The 17,836-nt window shown below is 37.4% G+C and overlaps 2 protein-coding genes across 3 annotated transcripts; both read left to right on the top strand.

Annotated features, from left to right (window-relative positions):
- The first annotated feature begins 864 nt into the window (after positions 1 to 864).
- Positions 865 to 4,270, top strand: LOC119985747. Its single transcript, XM_038830124.1, has 4 exons — positions 865 to 1,087; positions 2,460 to 2,966; positions 3,553 to 3,699; positions 3,833 to 4,270. Exons 1-4 carry the CDS (start codon positions 983 to 985, stop codon positions 3,926 to 3,928), a joined length of 855 nt encoding a protein of 284 aa, XP_038686052.1. The 5' UTR covers positions 865 to 982; the 3' UTR covers positions 3,929 to 4,270.
- A 1,907-nt stretch (positions 4,271 to 6,177) lies between these two features.
- On the top strand, positions 6,178 to 16,784 carry LOC119985343 (histone-lysine N-methyltransferase ATX4-like). Of its 2 annotated transcripts, none has more exons than XM_038829616.1 (23): positions 6,178 to 7,604; positions 7,726 to 7,781; positions 7,863 to 8,076; positions 8,645 to 8,761; positions 8,881 to 8,949; positions 9,048 to 9,116; positions 9,215 to 9,306; positions 9,446 to 9,541; positions 9,821 to 9,956; positions 10,614 to 10,719; positions 10,856 to 10,955; positions 11,372 to 11,496; positions 11,951 to 12,096; positions 13,266 to 13,370; positions 13,741 to 13,805; positions 13,955 to 14,168; positions 14,766 to 14,852; positions 15,069 to 15,125; positions 15,222 to 15,311; positions 15,636 to 15,722; positions 15,987 to 16,061; positions 16,294 to 16,394; positions 16,485 to 16,784. In XM_038829616.1, exons 1-23 carry the CDS (start codon positions 6,645 to 6,647, stop codon positions 16,573 to 16,575), a joined length of 3,258 nt encoding a protein of 1,085 aa, XP_038685544.1. In that variant the 5' UTR covers positions 6,178 to 6,644; the 3' UTR covers positions 16,576 to 16,784. The 2 variants fall into 2 exon arrangements, with proteins under 2 accessions (XP_038685544.1, XP_038685546.1); XM_038829618.1 differs by having other exon boundaries at positions 6,179 to 7,604; positions 9,449 to 9,541.
- The last annotated feature ends 1,052 nt before the right edge of the window (positions 16,785 to 17,836 follow it).

The following is a 17,836-nucleotide window of genomic DNA, read 5'->3' as shown; positions in this document are numbered from 1 at the left end:
CAACTTCAACCAATTAACAGTGAGTTGGTGGTATATTAGTTAGGGCTTTAATTAGTCTTGTTTATAAGGTAAAAAAAAAGAGATTGGCTAATTTGATATAATTTATTTTTCATTAAGGCTTGATAAATATCAACATATGCATCATTGATATTAAGATGAACAGTAATTATCGGTTTTAGAGTTCAGTCAAAGGCATAAATTTCCAGGGTTTCCGTGGTTTGATCCTCAATGGAATCTATCTCCGTTTAGGTTTATGTTGGATGTCGGGTGTCGACCCAACTTATCTGTTGACAGGTTATGCTTATGGCTTGTTAGACCCAGTCTATAATTGTCGGTTAAATTTTTTTAGAAAAATCAATGAAATACTGCAAAAATACAAAAATGTTGTTGCTATCATGAGATGCTAAATCACGCGCACCGAGAGCGCGTGGGCCCATGACAGACTGACATTGGGATAGACTGACTGACAGACAGAGTGATGAGCACTGTCCAGCCCACAAAAATACACAGAATTTGGCTTTGAGTGCATTTCATTTCACCTTCTCAAATTGCACAATAAAATAATATCCCCTAAAAATCTTCATATTATTTATTTATATAAATATAATATAATCACAACTTGCAGATTTAATAATAAAAAGATATATATTAAAAGTGCATGATAGCAGACACAGAGACAGACCTAAATATACAATGATGTCGTTTTACTCCTTGTCCTTATTAACCAGCACCTAATTTTCATTTATTACACATTTTCTCCTCTATTTTATTTTTTTCAACTAATTTTGGTTTTTTTTTTCAAATATTTAATTGTTGGGTTCCTCTGATTATTATATATATTGACTCTCTCTCACACACTTCCTCTCTCATTCTCTGCAATTTTCATTGCTCTGCTTTTAGTGTGTGTGTTCTTGCTATACTCTGTTTTGGAGGAAGAGAGTGTTTGAGTTCCCAAAAACAGAGTGTCTCTGTTTTCAGAAGAATGTACGCGGAGACGGGGCTGTTCTTCCCTTTTCTTCAAAATTTTTCTCCGGAAAATCATCAGCTTGATGAGTACTGTAAATCCCAGAAGCCCAATGCTTCATTGGTACACTCTCTTTACCTGATTTCTGGTGCTTGGTGTGTTTATGATGTAATCGCTTTCTATTTTTCTCTTTGGGGTATTTGATTTGGTATTTATTGATGATTTGATTCAAGGTTTTGTTGCTTTTGCAAGATTGCCTGGTTTTCTTTTTGTTTTTTTTTGCCCTCATTTGATTTCTGTTTGGTTGCTTAGAAAATGGGGCGAAAGAGAACGAAAACAATCTGATTTTCAACATCAAGTTACACTGTTGTTAGTGTTTTCATTCAATTGTTTAGGGTTTATCGAATTTAAAAATTAAATTTTTTTCCATTGTACTACTCTTCTCGACTGGTTCCTCAGAACCCTAAAATGTTCAGACTTATGGGTTTTACGTTTTATGCTGTTCGGAGGGAAGGGGGTTTTCACTTTCCTGAAAAATGAGGACTTCAATTTGTTTTTCTTTTCCTCTGTCAACACTTTTTTAGCAGCCAAACGGGGCACAAGTGGAAACAATTGGATTTCTCATCCCTTTACATGCTGGATCTAGGGAAGAAAAAAAAAAAGAAGATAACCAAAGAAAGAGTTTATAAATAGGAAAATGATTCAGAGTCATAAGAATCGTGTTCTTCAAGCTCTCTTCCACTTTAACTTAATATAACTGATGTGGAGCTAGTTGTTGGGTTCTATGCTTTTTCAACCCACTTACAGTAGACCAATTTAAACAAGAAAAAAGTGGAAGCTAGATTTATATAGAAAGCTAAATCTAGCCTTTTCATTGGCATTAACAATTATCCCATAGATTTTGTTTGGTTGTGTATGCTATATTTGGAAAAGAAGGTGGTGGAATAGATCGTACGCTTGATAAGAACTAAGAAGTGGCTGTTTTGATGCTTTGCTTTTTTCTTTCTTGCCAAAAGTGGGTGATTTTCTTTGAGGCAAGGCTACCATCTTTGAATTATGTGGCATCTTGACATGTAAAGAAGATTTTATTTTGTAATTGGGTTGTGATTTTTTTGTTGTTTGGACGTACTTTTAGCTCAAAACTTCTTGATCTCCTTACTTTCTTGCTAGTTCAGTTCTTTTAAGCTAAATTTATGCGGGATTTCTTTTTCTTACCTTTGTTTGCTATTGATTTATTTTGGCCATGGTTGGATCTAGGCTTGCAAACTAATGTAAATTATTTAGGCCGCACTGGTTGGCTATGATTTGGTGCTATCCCTAGACATCAGACATTCTCACTGGGGTTCTTATGATTGCTTCTTATGGCCTTGGATTCTATGCATGTTATCAAATTTTAGCACTTCATGTAACTGACTCCTTGTCCTTTGTGCACTATGATGTAAATATTAGTGGTTGTAATATATCTTGCATGTTTTCCTTCTATTCTTTAATGTAGGGCAACCTGATTCAGACCTCTACCATATCAGAATATGATCTGGGGGGAGAAGGGGATCTTTTCAAGGCTCCAGAACCAATCATTGAAGAACCTATTATTGGTTTTGATCCCATGACAGCGGCCATTTCAATGATTTCCTGTGGAGAGGATGTCGTCCACTCACAAGGACTCAAGGTTGCAGATATTGAATCAATTCAAAGTGATCAGCTTCTGAATGATGTGTTCTATGGGTGCAGCAATGATCTCATGGCAAAAGCAGCTATAGAAACACCGCTCTCTGAGGTTCTGGATATCAAGATTCCTATTGATAATACCAGTGAGAACCAAATTCAAGAGAACAATTCGCTTCCTGATTTGCCATTTCAGAAAAGCATCAGCTCAAGTTGTTTAACCTCAATGGAGTGGGTGCAAGGTGCCGCTGTGAAGCCTAGTTTTCTGGATTTCCCTGGAATGGATTTTGGAGAAGTTTTTGGGATGCGAAGAGCATTTAGCGAAGGAGACATAAAGGTCTAGCTTGCTTACTTCGCTTTGCTTTCAAATTAATATCATTCTATAATTATGCTCTGCATATCTAAGTTTCCGTAGCTTGGAGCCTTCTTACATGCTGGAGGTTCTTTGTGCTGACTTCACCTCTTCCGTAACCCAGCCCTTGGTTACTTGCTTCACAGTTTGGTGGCATAATAGTGTCAACACATATGCTTTTCATTTAATATTTCTGCTAATTTTTAAACACAATTTCTAGTAATACCGCTAAATCATAATTAAGAGCTTCAAGTAACTGCCTCGATTTAAAGGAAGTTTTTAATAATAAATGAAGGTATCTTCTATCTTGTCCGAAAGAGGAGGCATTTATAGCCAGCTAGATGGATGCTGCTTGCTTTCGGTCTCTTCACTCACTCTCTTTCTCATCCTTGAAAGGAACTGGGTGACTTATTTATGTTACCACCAAACTGTGGCAACACATTCCTATTCAAAGAAGCTTTAAGCATGTATTGGCTATGTAACAAAGTTAACTTACTGAGAAATCTTTAGCTGTTTCTGGCCATTTCCACAGAAGGGGGTGGGGTCATTGATTCTGAATTTTTCATGACAGACCCTTGGTAATGGTAACGTGAGCCTCATCCACTCTCCTATTGAGCAGCCCATAACTATTGGCAGCTGCACTGCCGAGGACCGGAGGGAAAAGCTTTCGAGGTACCGGAACAAGAAGACAAAGAGGAACTTTGGCAGAAAAATCAAGGTAACAGTTATATATATATAATTTGGCAACAGCGTCTTCTTCCCTTCACAGCTAGTCATCCATAAACCATATTTTGTGCTTTGGTTTCTTACCTTCGTATAACTTATACATGACATTTCTTGTATTCTTTCAGTATGCTTGCAGGAAAGCTCTTGCAGACAGTCAACCAAGGATCCGAGGAAGGTTTGCTAAGACTGAAGACTCTTCTGACATTTTCAAGAGGCAGTAGCTACTAACTAATTAAGTCAAGAGGAAATGTAGTAAACAAAAATCATGCAAGATCCCAAGTGGTATAAACCTCGCCCGACAAGATGATGTTAGACTGTGTAAACAGGTAATGCTGAATAGAGTCTGAAATGGCCTAGTAGAGTTGTATATAGGTTTGTTGAATAAGGAACAGCGAGCAAGCGAGCAAGCATTGTTGATAAGTCAGTTTATGAAATGGCCGTGTCGTCGGTCTCCAATTGGTGCTTCCATGAGTTAATGATATGATCAGCTAATGTTCAGTGGTTCATAGCTTGTTGAGTTATTGTGATTCTATAAGATGGGTTATTTGGTTCATTTTTCTGGAGACAAATCTGGTTTCTCTTCCCTTACAGAGCCACCGCAACTTGTTCTTGCAACAAATATTGGAGCAGCAGTGTATGGGTAATCAAACAGTAAACGAAAGCCCTCTACCTATCACTGGGCTATAAGTGAAAGCCCAAATCGTTAACTGTTAGGCTAGGAACCACGAAGGAAGATTTACTATTTTACTGGATGGATACAGTGGGCCACTATGTCGCTTGGCCTTTTATTGCTCCAGGAAAGATGGAATTGGGTCCAAGAGAGTCTGAACTAGGCTGAAAAAAAGATTTTGATTGTGCATGTAACGGGCCTCTCTTTTCTTTAGGCGGCATAACAAAAAACAGCATGCATGAAAGGCCTACTTGTTACCTGACTGGGCTATAGCTGAAAGCCTAAATTGTTGAAATTTGGGCCAGGGAGGAGCAAATTTGGAGTTTCTGAATCGGGGCCTTTTGTTGTCCTAGGAATGTACGGATTAGGCCCATTCCAAGAGAGTTTGCATGAGGCTGAAGCAAGGTGTTGACTGCACATGGGCCACCTATCACCATACTGCACAATAACCTATCACCATACTGCACAATCAATGAGTGTCACACACGCGGAGATGTTTTTGGGATCTTTATTTTGTTTGTCCGAGCAGTTTTTGCCTCTAGGAATGCAGGGGTTGTCCCGAGAACTGACGAAAGATGGTGGCCCCCGTGGGTTATTGATCCATATGGGGGCTTTCTTTTCTTGAAGCGGCCCAAAAAACCTTCCTACTAGATCTAGATTGGTGGATTAAAAAGTGGTTATAAACTCCATTTTTCAACCCCAATGAATGATTCAATGATGGAACATGCTCGTACCACAAACGCAGAAAGCCTTAAATGAGAAAACTCCAGACCATCGCTAGTTCGCTACAGTTGAGGTACCGAAGTCCACGGCGGGCGGATCAATACACAACTACAAGTCCATGACATCCCTCTTCTTTAACTCGATCTGTTGCAGATTTTCAAATTATTAACAATAATACGTCAAAATCCAATTTCATTCTACAATTTTGTATTGGAACATCAATTAAGCCCAATCGTGTTGCGCTTCTTTACCAGAGCCAGCCAGCTACGTATGTATTAACAGGGGTAGAAGGAGTCTTTGGCAGCTGCAGTTAATAATAATAAAAATATATACTGTAGTATGATAAATAAAACTAACCGAAAACTCAACTAAAACGCAGAACAAGAAGTCAACAAGACAACAACCAAACCTACGACCCATCACCCATCCAATCAAGTTGGTCCAAGTCTCTCAGAAATCCATGGAAAAAGAAGAAGAAGAAGGTCATTCCGAATAAACAACCTACGTATTCATACTCACTAATAACTGAATTACCCAACATACCCCCCCTTCAAAATGGTGGGAGCAAGTTCTGCCCTTAGTTTAAAAAGTCACGAGGACGACCGGAAGAAAAACCACCTCCCACCGCCCATCAACATGGTGGCGCCAATTCTATTTCCGGTGAATTTACCACTCATCTAAAACCCCCTACATTACCAATTCAATTCCCTCTACCACAAAATTTTGTCTCCCTAACAATAAAAGAACGTGATGGCACTTCTAGTTGCAGAGAGTTTCATATCTTAACATTCCAAACACATCAATGCAAAACTAACTAGTAACTACTATAGTGAACCAGAAAATTTAAGTTCCAACACCAACACCAACACCAACACCAACACCAATACCATGAAAATGATCAATCAATGAACAACAACGTAGAAATACTCCAACTAAAGAAATCCTTCTAAGAGGAGGAAAAAGGTTCGCTGACACGTACGTACGGCGCAAGTTAGCCCCGGCACTCTTCAGGATCCCCTCACAAGATACACCACGCAGACCCCCCCCCCCTCTCTCATCCTCCCTCCCTCCCTCCCTCCCTGTTTCTCTCTCTACAAAAAAAATAAATATTCAGAAAAATAATCCCACCGATTTTGGTTATCCATATTTATTTATTTAATTAATTCTTAATGCAATGCAGCAGTTAGAGAGAGAGAGAGAAAGAGAGAGAGAGAGAAAGAGCTTCCTTGTCCAAATAGAATTCGATACAGATCTCTGTTTCGTTGGACTCCTCGACCCCCCCTCACAAATTCGATTTCTTTCATTCAAATTTTCCTCAGTATCTCTTCTGTTGATCAATTCTCTCTTTCTCTCTTGTTTCCAACCCGTGTTTGTCTACTGACAAAGAGACAGCAAGAATTCTGTCTCTGTTGTTGCTTGTGATTTTGATTGGGATTTGGTGCTAATTAGGGTTTATGGATGGTTTGGGGATTGGGAGTTTGATGCAAAATTGAGGAGTATTTTGACTTCTTTTCCTCTTTCTGGATTGTTTAGTTTTCGAGAGGATGATAATTAAGAGGAAGTTGAAATCCAAAATGCCGACTCTCAAACGTTGCAAAATCAGCGGCTCGGCGGCTGACGACGAAGATAGCTCCGCGTCTAGGAAGAAGCGTAAGGTTAATGGCTATTATCCTCTTAACCTGCTAGGAGAGGTCGCTGCGGGGATCATTCCAATCGGTCTCCACGGAATTCTTGCCGCCCGCGCTGGTCTGGCAGCGGAGAAGGGTGGTTTCACTGCGTCATGGTGCAATGAAGTGCCGAGCTCACCTGGTGAGGTTGAGTCGAAATCCAACGGTCGTGATTCTTCCAGAGCAGCCAGAATGAATAAGAAGGCGGAGGTTTCGCGGCCACCACTGGTGAGGACCTCGAGGGGACGTGTTCAGGTACTCCCTTCACGATTCAATGACTCTGTAATTGAGAATTGGAGGAAAGAGAGCAAGACTAATGTGCGCGACGATGCTGTTGATGACGATGCTGAATGTAGAAACGATAAATTCAGCTTTAAAACACCAAAACTAAGTAGCATAAATGTTAAAGCTAGGCGGAATGGCGAGAGAATTGGAAATAAGCATCTTAAGTATTCCACATTGTGTGAGGAAGAGGAAGAAGAGGAATTGGGGTTCAGGAATTTTAATTCAAACAAGTATGCTAGTTCACGTAGTACATTAAAAACCCTAGATGAGCAACCACCAGAAGATGAAAAGGGCCCTGTTATAGAGATTGAGGAGGAGCAAGTTGCTTTGAGTAACAAGGAGAAGAGTAGGGAAAGGAAAGATGGGCTGTATGGCCCAGAGGATTTTTATTCTGGTGATATAGTGTGGGCAAAGTCTGGGAAAAAGTATCCTTTTTGGCCTTCAATTGTGATAGATCCAATGACACAGGCACCGGAGCTGGTCTTGAGGTCTTGTATACCCGAGGCAGCTTGTGTAATGTTTCTTGGACACTCTGGCAATGAAAATGAAAGGGTATGGATTTGTGCATTACTTAAACTGTATACAAACTATATACATCTTCAATTTAGTACTCTTAATCATCTTTGGGGTGTTTGGTAAATTCATTGCAATGGTGTATAAAATCATTGGGCAGGATTATGCTTGGGTCAAAAGAGGGATGATATTTCCGTTCATAGACTTTGTGGACAGGTGTGTAGATGTTTTTGGTTGTGTAGGACTAGAATTTTCAAAGATTTCTCTATGATTATGTTGGGTGTTTATGTGAATTAGGTTCCAGGAGCAGCCTCAATTGAGTGGCTCCAAACCTGGTGATCTCCAGGTTGCAGTAGAGGAGGCATTTCTTGCAGAACAGGGCATTGTGGAGAAGTTGTTACAGGATATTAATATTGCTGCAGGGAATCCAACTTATATTGACTCTACTGTTAGATGGGTTCCAGAAGCTAATGGTTCAAACCAGGATCAAGACCTATACTTTCCCAATCAGGCAAGTTGATTTGGAGTATTTTGTAAATTGCAAAGATGCATCTGCAGCCTTAAAACTTTGTGTTGACATTTGATGGATTTTCTTTTAAACAAGTTGACGATAATAGGGCGCAGTTCCCTTCTTCTTCTTCTTTTCTTTTTACATTTTCGTAAAGAAGCGCAAAGTCACTAAATCGAGAAAGTTACAATAATGTGTATTTCTAGGATCAAACTTGTTTATTATTATAGTTGATGTGATCTGCAATGAGGTTACACGAAATGTATTTAGTATTTACTACTTGGTCAGTTATTTTATTTTGCTATAATCCTGTCCAGAAATCTTCTGTACAATTGAAATTATTGTTGTGGAATAGTGGCAACCTGGTAAGATAAATTCCCGCACAATTGAAATTAATATTTCCTATGCCTTAGCTGATGTGAGCTTTCCTTCGTAAGAGGGCTGAAATAATGTAAACACAACGTTTGGTTTTTTTGTTTCCTCTCTCTCCCAATTTTCTGTTTTCTTCTGCAGCAATGGGGAAGTGAAGGTTTCCCTTTCCATATATAACAAGTTTAGTCCTCCTGTGCAGGATGCGAAAAGTAAAGACACACGGCCCTGTGAAGGCTGTGGCATGAGCCTTCCTTTGCAAAAGAAAACAAAGGCTTTAACTCCTGCAAGCCAGTTCTTCTGTAAAACATGTGCTAGGGTTTGTACCCGTTTTCCTTGTTTTTGGGTGTTTTGGTTAATGTTTTATCTGCCAACTTTATAGTTATATTTATGCATGTTTTGTGTACTTTCTTACAATGTCATTAACTTCAAATACAGTTGACAAAATCAAAACACTTTTGTGGCGTTTGCAAGAAGGTTTGGAATCATTCCGACAGTGGAAGCTGGGTAAGCTTTCCTGCTAGCTGGAATAGATTATGATTATTTCTTGTGGCTGTGATGGTTATTTATAATTAATTTTGTGGTTGAATATCCATATTTATCAGGTACGCTGTGATGGTTGTAAAGTTTGGGTCCATGCAGAATGCGACAAAATCTCCAGCAACCGCTTTAAGGTTCTATCATCTGAACATGTCACTCTAATTGACTTGCATAGTACTAGTATAAATGTTGTTTTCAGGTTTCGCTGACTAATGTTCTATTTTATTTGAAGGATCTGGAGGCTACTGATTATTATTGCCCCAGTTGCAAAGCAAATTTCAATTTTGAGCTGTCAGATTCTGAGAAACCACAGTCAAAAGCCAAGTAACTTTTTTCTTTTTGAAAAAAATGCATGATCATCTTTACCTTAGGATTATTTTTTATATCTGTCATGTTTCTTGATCTTGTACTTGACAATCCCAAAATAATGGGTGCATGTTTAATGATTTTAGAGTTTTTGTAACAGATTGAACAATACTAGTGGCCAAATGGTGCTGCCTAACAAAGTTACTGTTGTGTGCTCTGGCGTTGAAGGCTTATATTTTCCGAGCCTTCACTTGTAAGCAATACAAACTTCACATATGCATATAATATTGTAATATTGTTCTTTGATCATGTTAACTTGAAAATTTTAATTTAAATCCTCCTATATGTTTTTCAATAACAAAGAAACTTTAATTTCAGATTTAGTTCATATCATTTAATTGCTTACATGTCTTTCTTTGTTGGTTAGTCTAATTTAATTGGGTCGATTTCTGTTTCCTGCCTTGCTTGTAAAGCATTTTTGTATTTGATATCCGAAAGCTTTCCTTGAGTTGAGACATATTTTTCTGTTCAGAGTTGTATGCAAGTGTGGGTACTGTGGATTGGAAAAGCAAGCACTTAGTGAATGGGAACGACATACAGGCTCCAAAATGAGAAATTGGAGGACCAGCATTCGGGTTAAAGGTTCCATGCAACCACTAGAGCAATGGGTTTGTGCAACAGTTGATTTTCTGCTCATCATTTAATTTTCAATACTGCTCATCACTCTTCAGGCTTTATTTCTCTTCATATTTTGTTAGGTTTGCTTCTTGGATTAATAATTTAAAGATTAAAATGTGAAATTTTATGCTCATATTTATTGTTTGGGCTTAGGACCCTTTCTTACTAGCAGAGTTAAAATTAAGTCTTTGATTCTATTATTTCTAATACAATATTTGCTCACATTATTATGCACCTTTAAATTATGTGGTAAAAGCTCATTGAATGTTCAGCAGATAGCATAACTCCTATTGTAGGGTTGTCTAATTATATAAGTCATGTGTGACACACTGACACCTTATAAATTTGATTGGGCATCCCTTTTTAATCCCTATTGCATTGATATATATTAAATCCCATTGATTTGTCTTGTTATTTTTGTTTAAATCTTTAGTTTGTATGAGAAACGTATTTCTTATTCATTATAAAGTTTAATTGAGAGGGTTGGCTGGCATTTTATAATTGCTAAAGGAATATTCTATCCTCTCCCTTTTCTTCTTGGCATATCTTGTTCATTTTTGGTCAAATACTGGATTTAGTTCCGTTTGATTCATTTTTTTTGTGTCGCTGCATTCTAACCTTTAGGTAATCTCTGTCTCTCTTCGCAGATGCTGCAGTTGGCAGAATATCATGAAAATGCCCTTGTTTCTAGCAAACCTCCGAAACGACCATCTGTAAAGGAGCGAAAGCAGAAGTTGCTTAAATTTTTGCAAGGTATATTCTCTTTCTTATAAGTAACTTAAAAATTAATGTTTCTTTAAATGCAAAGCAATGCGATTTGTTGAATGTGTTCTTTGCTGCACCATGCTAATTCTTCTGACGGCACCAACTCTATTTTTCATTGCGACAGAAAAGTATGAACCAGTTTATGCTAAATGGACAACTGAACGATGTGCTGTTTGTAGATGGGTTGAAGACTGGGACTACAACAAAATAATTATCTGCAACAGGTGTTTGGATAGTCTTCTATGTCTTAGTATTTAATATTAATTTAGATCAAGTCAGGACCAATTATAGTGTCCACCTGTAGAAACGTCTGGGGAAGGCGCAAAATTGTCCTTTTGGAAGGTGCCAAAAATTGGACAATTTTGCACCATCTAAGCTTTGTGCTTAGTCTTAAAACAGACGATGTTTTTGATGTATTAAGTAGCCCAGTTGTTAGAGTACCAAAAGTTCCATTACAATCCAGCTATTCACATCCTTACATTATCGTTTAATTCAGTCGATGTGTGCAGTTCTTTTTGTTGAATACATTATTGCAGTACATATGCCCTTCTATCATAGTTAGAACTTTTCCCCCTTGTATCTGAACTTTTTGTTATTACGTTGACAAAGGTGCATATTGACTGTTTCTAATCTATGTCAGATGTCAAATAGCTGTTCATCAAGAATGCTACGGGGCAAGAAATGTAAAGGATTTTACTTCATGGGTTTGCAAAGCATGTGAAACACCTAATGTCAAAAGGGAGTGTTGCCTTTGTCCAGTAAAAGGCATGTTTTCTGGGCACTCAAATTTCATCAGAAACCAATTGTTTACTCGTCTACGTGGAGTCATTTACATTTTTTTCTATTGAAGTAGAAGAAGTTCTCTCTAAAAGATTGTTCCCCCCTCTTTTTTAAAAAAAAAAAAAACCCTTTTTACTGCTATTTTCATTTATATCAGCGTCAAACGTTTTTCCTGTCTCTTTTGATCTGAGCCTCTATATGTAAATTTACTAAAATATATCGCTAGAGTTTCCTCCCCATATATCTAATCACAGTTTTGCTCCCCATCTTTATAGAATTCATTCAGGAGTTTTGTGGATATTATTCAAAGTCTAAGCATCGTTAATGGATAGTTCTACTGTGCAAACATTATTCATTAAACTGGTTTACATATTTATGTTGCAGAATCCATTGATCTAAACAACTTTCTCTTTTTTTTTTTTTTTTCCTCCTTTGATAGGCGGTGCTCTGAAACCAACTGACATTGAAACATTGTGGATTCATGTCACATGCGCTTGGTTTCGTCCGGAAGTTTGTTTTGCGAGTGATGAAAAGATGGAACCTGCTGTTGGGATCTTGAGTATTCCATCAAACTCTTTTGTTAAGGTGCGATGATTGTTCTAGTCATCACTGCAGTGTGGCTTTCCTGTTTAAAAATATTTGTCTCCCTTCTGGATAAAAGAAAATGATCTATCACCAGCTTCTTGTGAACTGTTTCTTTTGTTCATAACGTAGTTCATAGTATGAATATTTACGTTTCTGCTTTCAATGTGACTCTGTTTATAGTTTTTTTTTTCTTTTTTTTTTCCTTCCCTTTCTCAGAGTTCCTGGATGCTTTTAATATTTGAATTGAGTTTTTAACTGCATGTTCTCATACATACTTTCTGTTTATGGCTTTCTTTCCGGCAATTTTTAGTAAATTTCACACAATGAGGAGAACTAATTGTTCCATTAAATTGCGCACATGAAAATGCAAGATGGCTTGTAAATGGCATCTGAGAAACCTTTATTGGGCTCTACTAGTCTACTTGAAAACACTGCTCTTTATAGGTGGGCTGATTTCCTTTGCAACTTAGCAGTCCAGCAAAATCACTCTGTGTTATATGTTCCTCCTATGATGTAGCTTTTAAACTACTGCTATAGATTTTAACTAGGATTGAGCAAAACCAGAAACTCTAACCCCCAAATCAGCCCCAATAAACCCTAGGGCTAAAATTCCCAATTCCTAGGTGTGAAATTGGAACAGAATTCTCGGACTTCTGAATTGAACAAGATCACCATGAGTCTCTCAAGTAGAGTCGGATAAACTCACTTTCCCCTCTTAGCCTCTCAACGAGCATGTATAAGTTTCTCACTGTATGTGTAAGGAATCTCTCCAACTGCATCTTTGCATAAAAAGCTCTCTTCCTTTATTTCTGAGGCGAGCAAGCCTTTAAATAGAAGTTTACAACAATTGGTTTAAAGAAACATTAAAATTAAAAAGCTCCCATGACTTTTAAAAAACAAATTAAAAAGAAAAAAATTAATAGTCTTCCTGCATCATCCTATATTGTCTAAGTAGAATGTTTAAGTAGCAGAAATGACAGGGGAAAGATACAGAAGCTAAGTGTGAAAACCTGCTTAGAATGGATTGTTATGCAACTGGGCATGTCAAGTTCTATTCTGAATATATTTATAGTTTTCTTATGTTTGATTCGCGCGGATTTAATTGGTTTCAAGTGCATGAAATATCTAGCTGTTGAAATCTAACTGTGCTGCATTTTGGTGAGTTACAGATCTGCGTTATTTGTAAACAAATTCATGGCTCATGCACCCAGTGTTGCAAGTGTTCCACTTATTACCATGCAATGTGTGCTTCAAGAGCTGGCTACCGCATGGAGGTAAGCTACTAAATGCTGTTTGTTTGTGGTGACTGGAAATGAAAATATCAATGCAGTTTCCCTTTTTCTACATATATATTTATATACACATATGTTAAGATTTGTTACTTTTGCTATTCAACTTTTATAAGTTAACGTGTTGGGTTGGGTCATTTCACATCATTTATACATATTCTAACAATGTGAAATGCCCCAACCCAACAAGTTAACTTATTGGGTTGAATGACAAAGTAACTAATATTAACAATACATATTTTTCTCTGTTGGTGTTCTATAATTTTTGTGCTATGTTTAAGTGAGAATTAATTCCCTGGTGCTTGGACAGTGCTCTCTGCTAGTGTGATTGCATTTTGTGTTGTTTAATTTTCAGTTACACTGCCTGGAAAAAAATGGTAGACAGATCACAAAAATGGTCTCCTATTGTGCTTATCACAGGTATGGAGTCTCCGTTAGGCAGTTCCACACCCTCTCAATTTCTCGCTCTCTCTTCCCATTTGGGCCTTAACACTTTTAATTTCGTTCGACTTTATAATTTTGGCATCTCTATTCTGGTTTATATTTTCATGGTTTTTCTTTTGTTGCAGGGCTCCAAATCCAGATACAGTTTTGATCATACAGACTCCTTTAGGGGTTTTCTCTGCTAAAATCCTTGTTCAAAATAAAAAGAAGACTGGTTCAAGGCTAATTTCATCAAAAAGGGGGAAACTTGGAGAAGTGCCAGCAGTAGAGATGACAGAAGATGATCCATACTCTGCTGCAAGGTGTAGGGTTTTCAAAAGAGTGAACAATAACAAGAAGGTACTCTACATGACAGTTCAATTATGTATGCCTGTTTTAGTGCACTTCATAAATCATATCATTCTTTCTTTGGGGTTGGTCAATAGTACCTTTCTAGACCAAAAGAGCATTAGTTGGAGTGAAGCAGCTTTGGTTGCAAGATTTTCTTACCTTTTAATAATCACCTTTTCCATTTGCTGCTACTTTTATGCACCTATTTAGGATAACTTATTATCTAGTGCTCATCAAAAATGTTGATCACCTAGGATATTATAGTAATTTTCTTGGAGGAAGAGAAAATTTGTAACTGGCACCAAGAAGGAACGGTGCAAGAAAAGAGACCAAAATCACAAGTCAGTTAGGCTGATACAAGTAAAAAAATTAATGCTAGAGCGCCAGAATTTTGCAGTAGATAGCCTATTGAGCTGGTGGTTTTATCCATTTGATTCATGCTTTTGATTTTCTCTCGTGTTTGTTAGACTTATTTTGCTTTAAAAGAATTTGTATTCAAGAATATGTTTTAAGATTCCTTTCTAATTTTAGACGGGGTCACAGAGGGTATTGTTATCCTAGTCAATTATGCCACAACTTTATCTGCTTTGTTTTTCCATTTTCCAGAGAACAGAAGAAGGAGCTATTGCACACCGAGTGATGAGACCTTGCCATCATCCTCTAAGCACAATACAAAGCTTGAACGCATTCCGAGTAATTTTTTTTTTGTATTTTCTTTTGCAGTTCTCTTCTTTGATAAATTATATATTGATTTAGTTATACCAAATGGGGATTTGAACCTGTGAACCACTTTACCATCAGGCCGCACCCCCAGTTGTTTTTTGTCCCCTACGTATACCTCTTTTTATCAGGGGATTGATAAAAATTAACTCTGTGATGACATGTTTGTTTGTAATTTTTTCTGAACAGGAAGTAGAGGAACCCAAAGTCTTTTCTTCTTTCAGGGAACGGCTTCACCACTTACAGGTAAATTTTCTTTCTATCTTCTTCTCTGTCATTTCTAAGTTCTTACTGTCTCGATTAGCCTTTCTTACGATATTGGGCATATTGAAATGACTCCAGCAAACAGAGAATGATCGAGTTTGCTTTGGTAGATCGGGAATACATGGATGGGGCCTCTTTGCGCGCATAAACATTCAAGAAGGAGAAATGGTGTGTTATTGTCATTAAAAGCTTTTAACATGATTCTCATTTGGACAGAAATTTTGACTTTGAATGTTGTATGTGGTAATACAAACTCATTTTTATTGCATTTGGCACGATGATTTTCACCATCTTACGGACAAATCATTGTTATTGATGTTCAGCATCATTCTGTATAACTAATATGTGTGGAGTTTCTGCTTTTGTATTTAGATGTCAAATAGGCTGTTTCTTGGTGCATAAGAGCTTGTCCTGTTTTGGACTGCATATTGCTCTCTCTTGATTGGACGTACATTCTATTAATTGGGGTAACAGGAATGTCTCTATCTTCAGGTCCTCGAATATCGAGGTGAACAGGTCAGACGAAGTGTAGCTGATCTAAGGGAGGCACGTTACCGAGCTGAAGGAAAAGATTGCTATGTGAGTTGATTTTTTACTTGCTTCTTCATAGAATGTTTAGTTAAATAGGAAGTTTTCTTGGTGTTTAAAATAATTAGTTGATCATTCTAGTCCAGATCACTGAAGGGTTTGTAATTATCTAAGTTTTCCCTTACAGTTGGACTGATCCCCCGCCCCCTTTTTTTTTGTATTTGGTGGACCCTTGTTAAATTTTCTCTTGTTTGTTATGCCTTTCCTTGTTTTGTATTTAAGAACTAAACTTTGTTCTGAAATTTTATTTTGCAGCTGTTTAAGATAAGTGAAGAAGTGGTGGTAGATGCCACTGATAAAGGAAACATAGCACGGTTAATCAACCATTCGGTAAATCACTAGTTCCTTATGCCTACAACATGTTGCATTTTAGCTACATAAATTTTGGTTATTATTATTTTGAATTGCTTGCTGTTGAACTCTCCTAAGTTGATATTGAACTAGGGTCACAGGAATTGCAAAAGATATATTTTTTTCCATATTTGTTGCCAACTTGTTATGCAATTGACTTTACCTTTATGTTGTTATGCATATTAATCTTAATCATTCGTGTGTTATACAGTGTATGCCCAACTGTTATGCGAGGATCATGAGTGTGGGTGATGATGAAAGTCGGATCGTACTTATTGCCAAGACTAATGTATCTGCTGGTGACGAGCTAACGTATCTATCTCGCTCTTTTCTTTTCATACGATCATTCATTGGTTTTTTAGTAACTGAAATTCTAATGCTTTTTTGGGTTGCCTGCGGCAGGTATGATTACTTGTTTGATCCTGATGAGCCTGAGGAATTCAAAGTCCCATGTTTATGTAGAGCTCCAAACTGTCGAAAGTTCATGAATTAGGATACACACAGCGCACAGTGATTGTTTCTCCACAAGGAGCACTAACACGGTAACACCTATAACCTGCAGGATCTCACAATCAGCATACTAAATTTGTAGTTTTTTTGTTAGAAGGGAGTGTACTAACATCTATCTCATCTTTTTTGACCGTTTTTCAAGCCTAATAAAAGTTATTATATTGCCTGATGTTTTGGTCCCGGGCATTTGTGCAAATTTGTTGACACAATTCCATCCTCCCATAAATGAAGCTAACCCTTTCATGTATAGCTGGAGTGCTGCTTCCAAAAGGACTCCGTATGAATCGTTTTGATGCAATCAGCTGTAAACAATTATGGCCTTATATTCTGAATTCTACTCTAGTGTTTAATTCTGAATCTGGAGTTTGAAATGGCTTGTAAAGTTGTTTGTATATAGGTTTGTTGAATAAGAAACAGGGAGCAAGCAAGCAAGCATTGTTGACAAGTCAGATTATGAAATGGCTGTCGTCGGTCTAATTGGTGCTTCCATTAGTAAATGATATGATCAGCAAATGTTGAGTCGTTCATAGCTTGTTTAATTATTATTTTTATTCTCTATAAAATGGGTTGCTTTGTTTGGTTCTTTTTTTTTCCGGAGACAATTCTGGTTTCTCTTCCCGTACAGAGTCAGTCGGTGGCTCACTGCAACTTGTTCTTTGCGACAGATATTCGAGAAGCAGTGTGTGGGTGTCTAAGTCTTGCTAATTTTCTATTTTTTTTTATTGATTCATGAGACTTGGTATGTATGGGAATCCAGTGGAAGCTATGTATGTTTCGAGCATAACAATCCAACTCAAGATGAATGGATTCGACTTCAGCTCTAACAAGAAAGTGTTATTCTGTATGAGTTTGGCAGTGTGTTGTAACTGTGTTCAGTTGCAACACACCTCACAGCACCATAGTTTTTTGTGACACGCCAAAAAACTTTTACGTTCCAACTCACCTCACAGCACCACAGCTTTTTACCTCACAGCACCTCACCGCAGCACCTCACAGCACTCCCAAACGCTTACAATATATGTTTAATTATTCTACGTAATCAAATTAGGTCAATTATTTTATTTTAGATTAATGTACAATATAAACCTTAAGTGATTTTATATTAATATTATTAGTCATCTAATATAACCGTAATTTAGATCATCGTCAAACGCACCTCACAGCACCGCACTACAGTTTTAAAAGTGATGCGTCAAACAGTTTTTTGCGTTCCAACTCACCTCACAGCACCACAATTTTATAAG

This window comes from Tripterygium wilfordii, chromosome 19 (assembly GCF_013401445.1).
Source record: "Tripterygium wilfordii isolate XIE 37 chromosome 19, ASM1340144v1, whole genome shotgun sequence".
Classification (NCBI taxonomy): domain Eukaryota; kingdom Viridiplantae; phylum Streptophyta; class Magnoliopsida; order Celastrales; family Celastraceae; genus Tripterygium; species Tripterygium wilfordii.
This window is presented reverse-complemented; position numbering and strand designations above follow the sequence as displayed.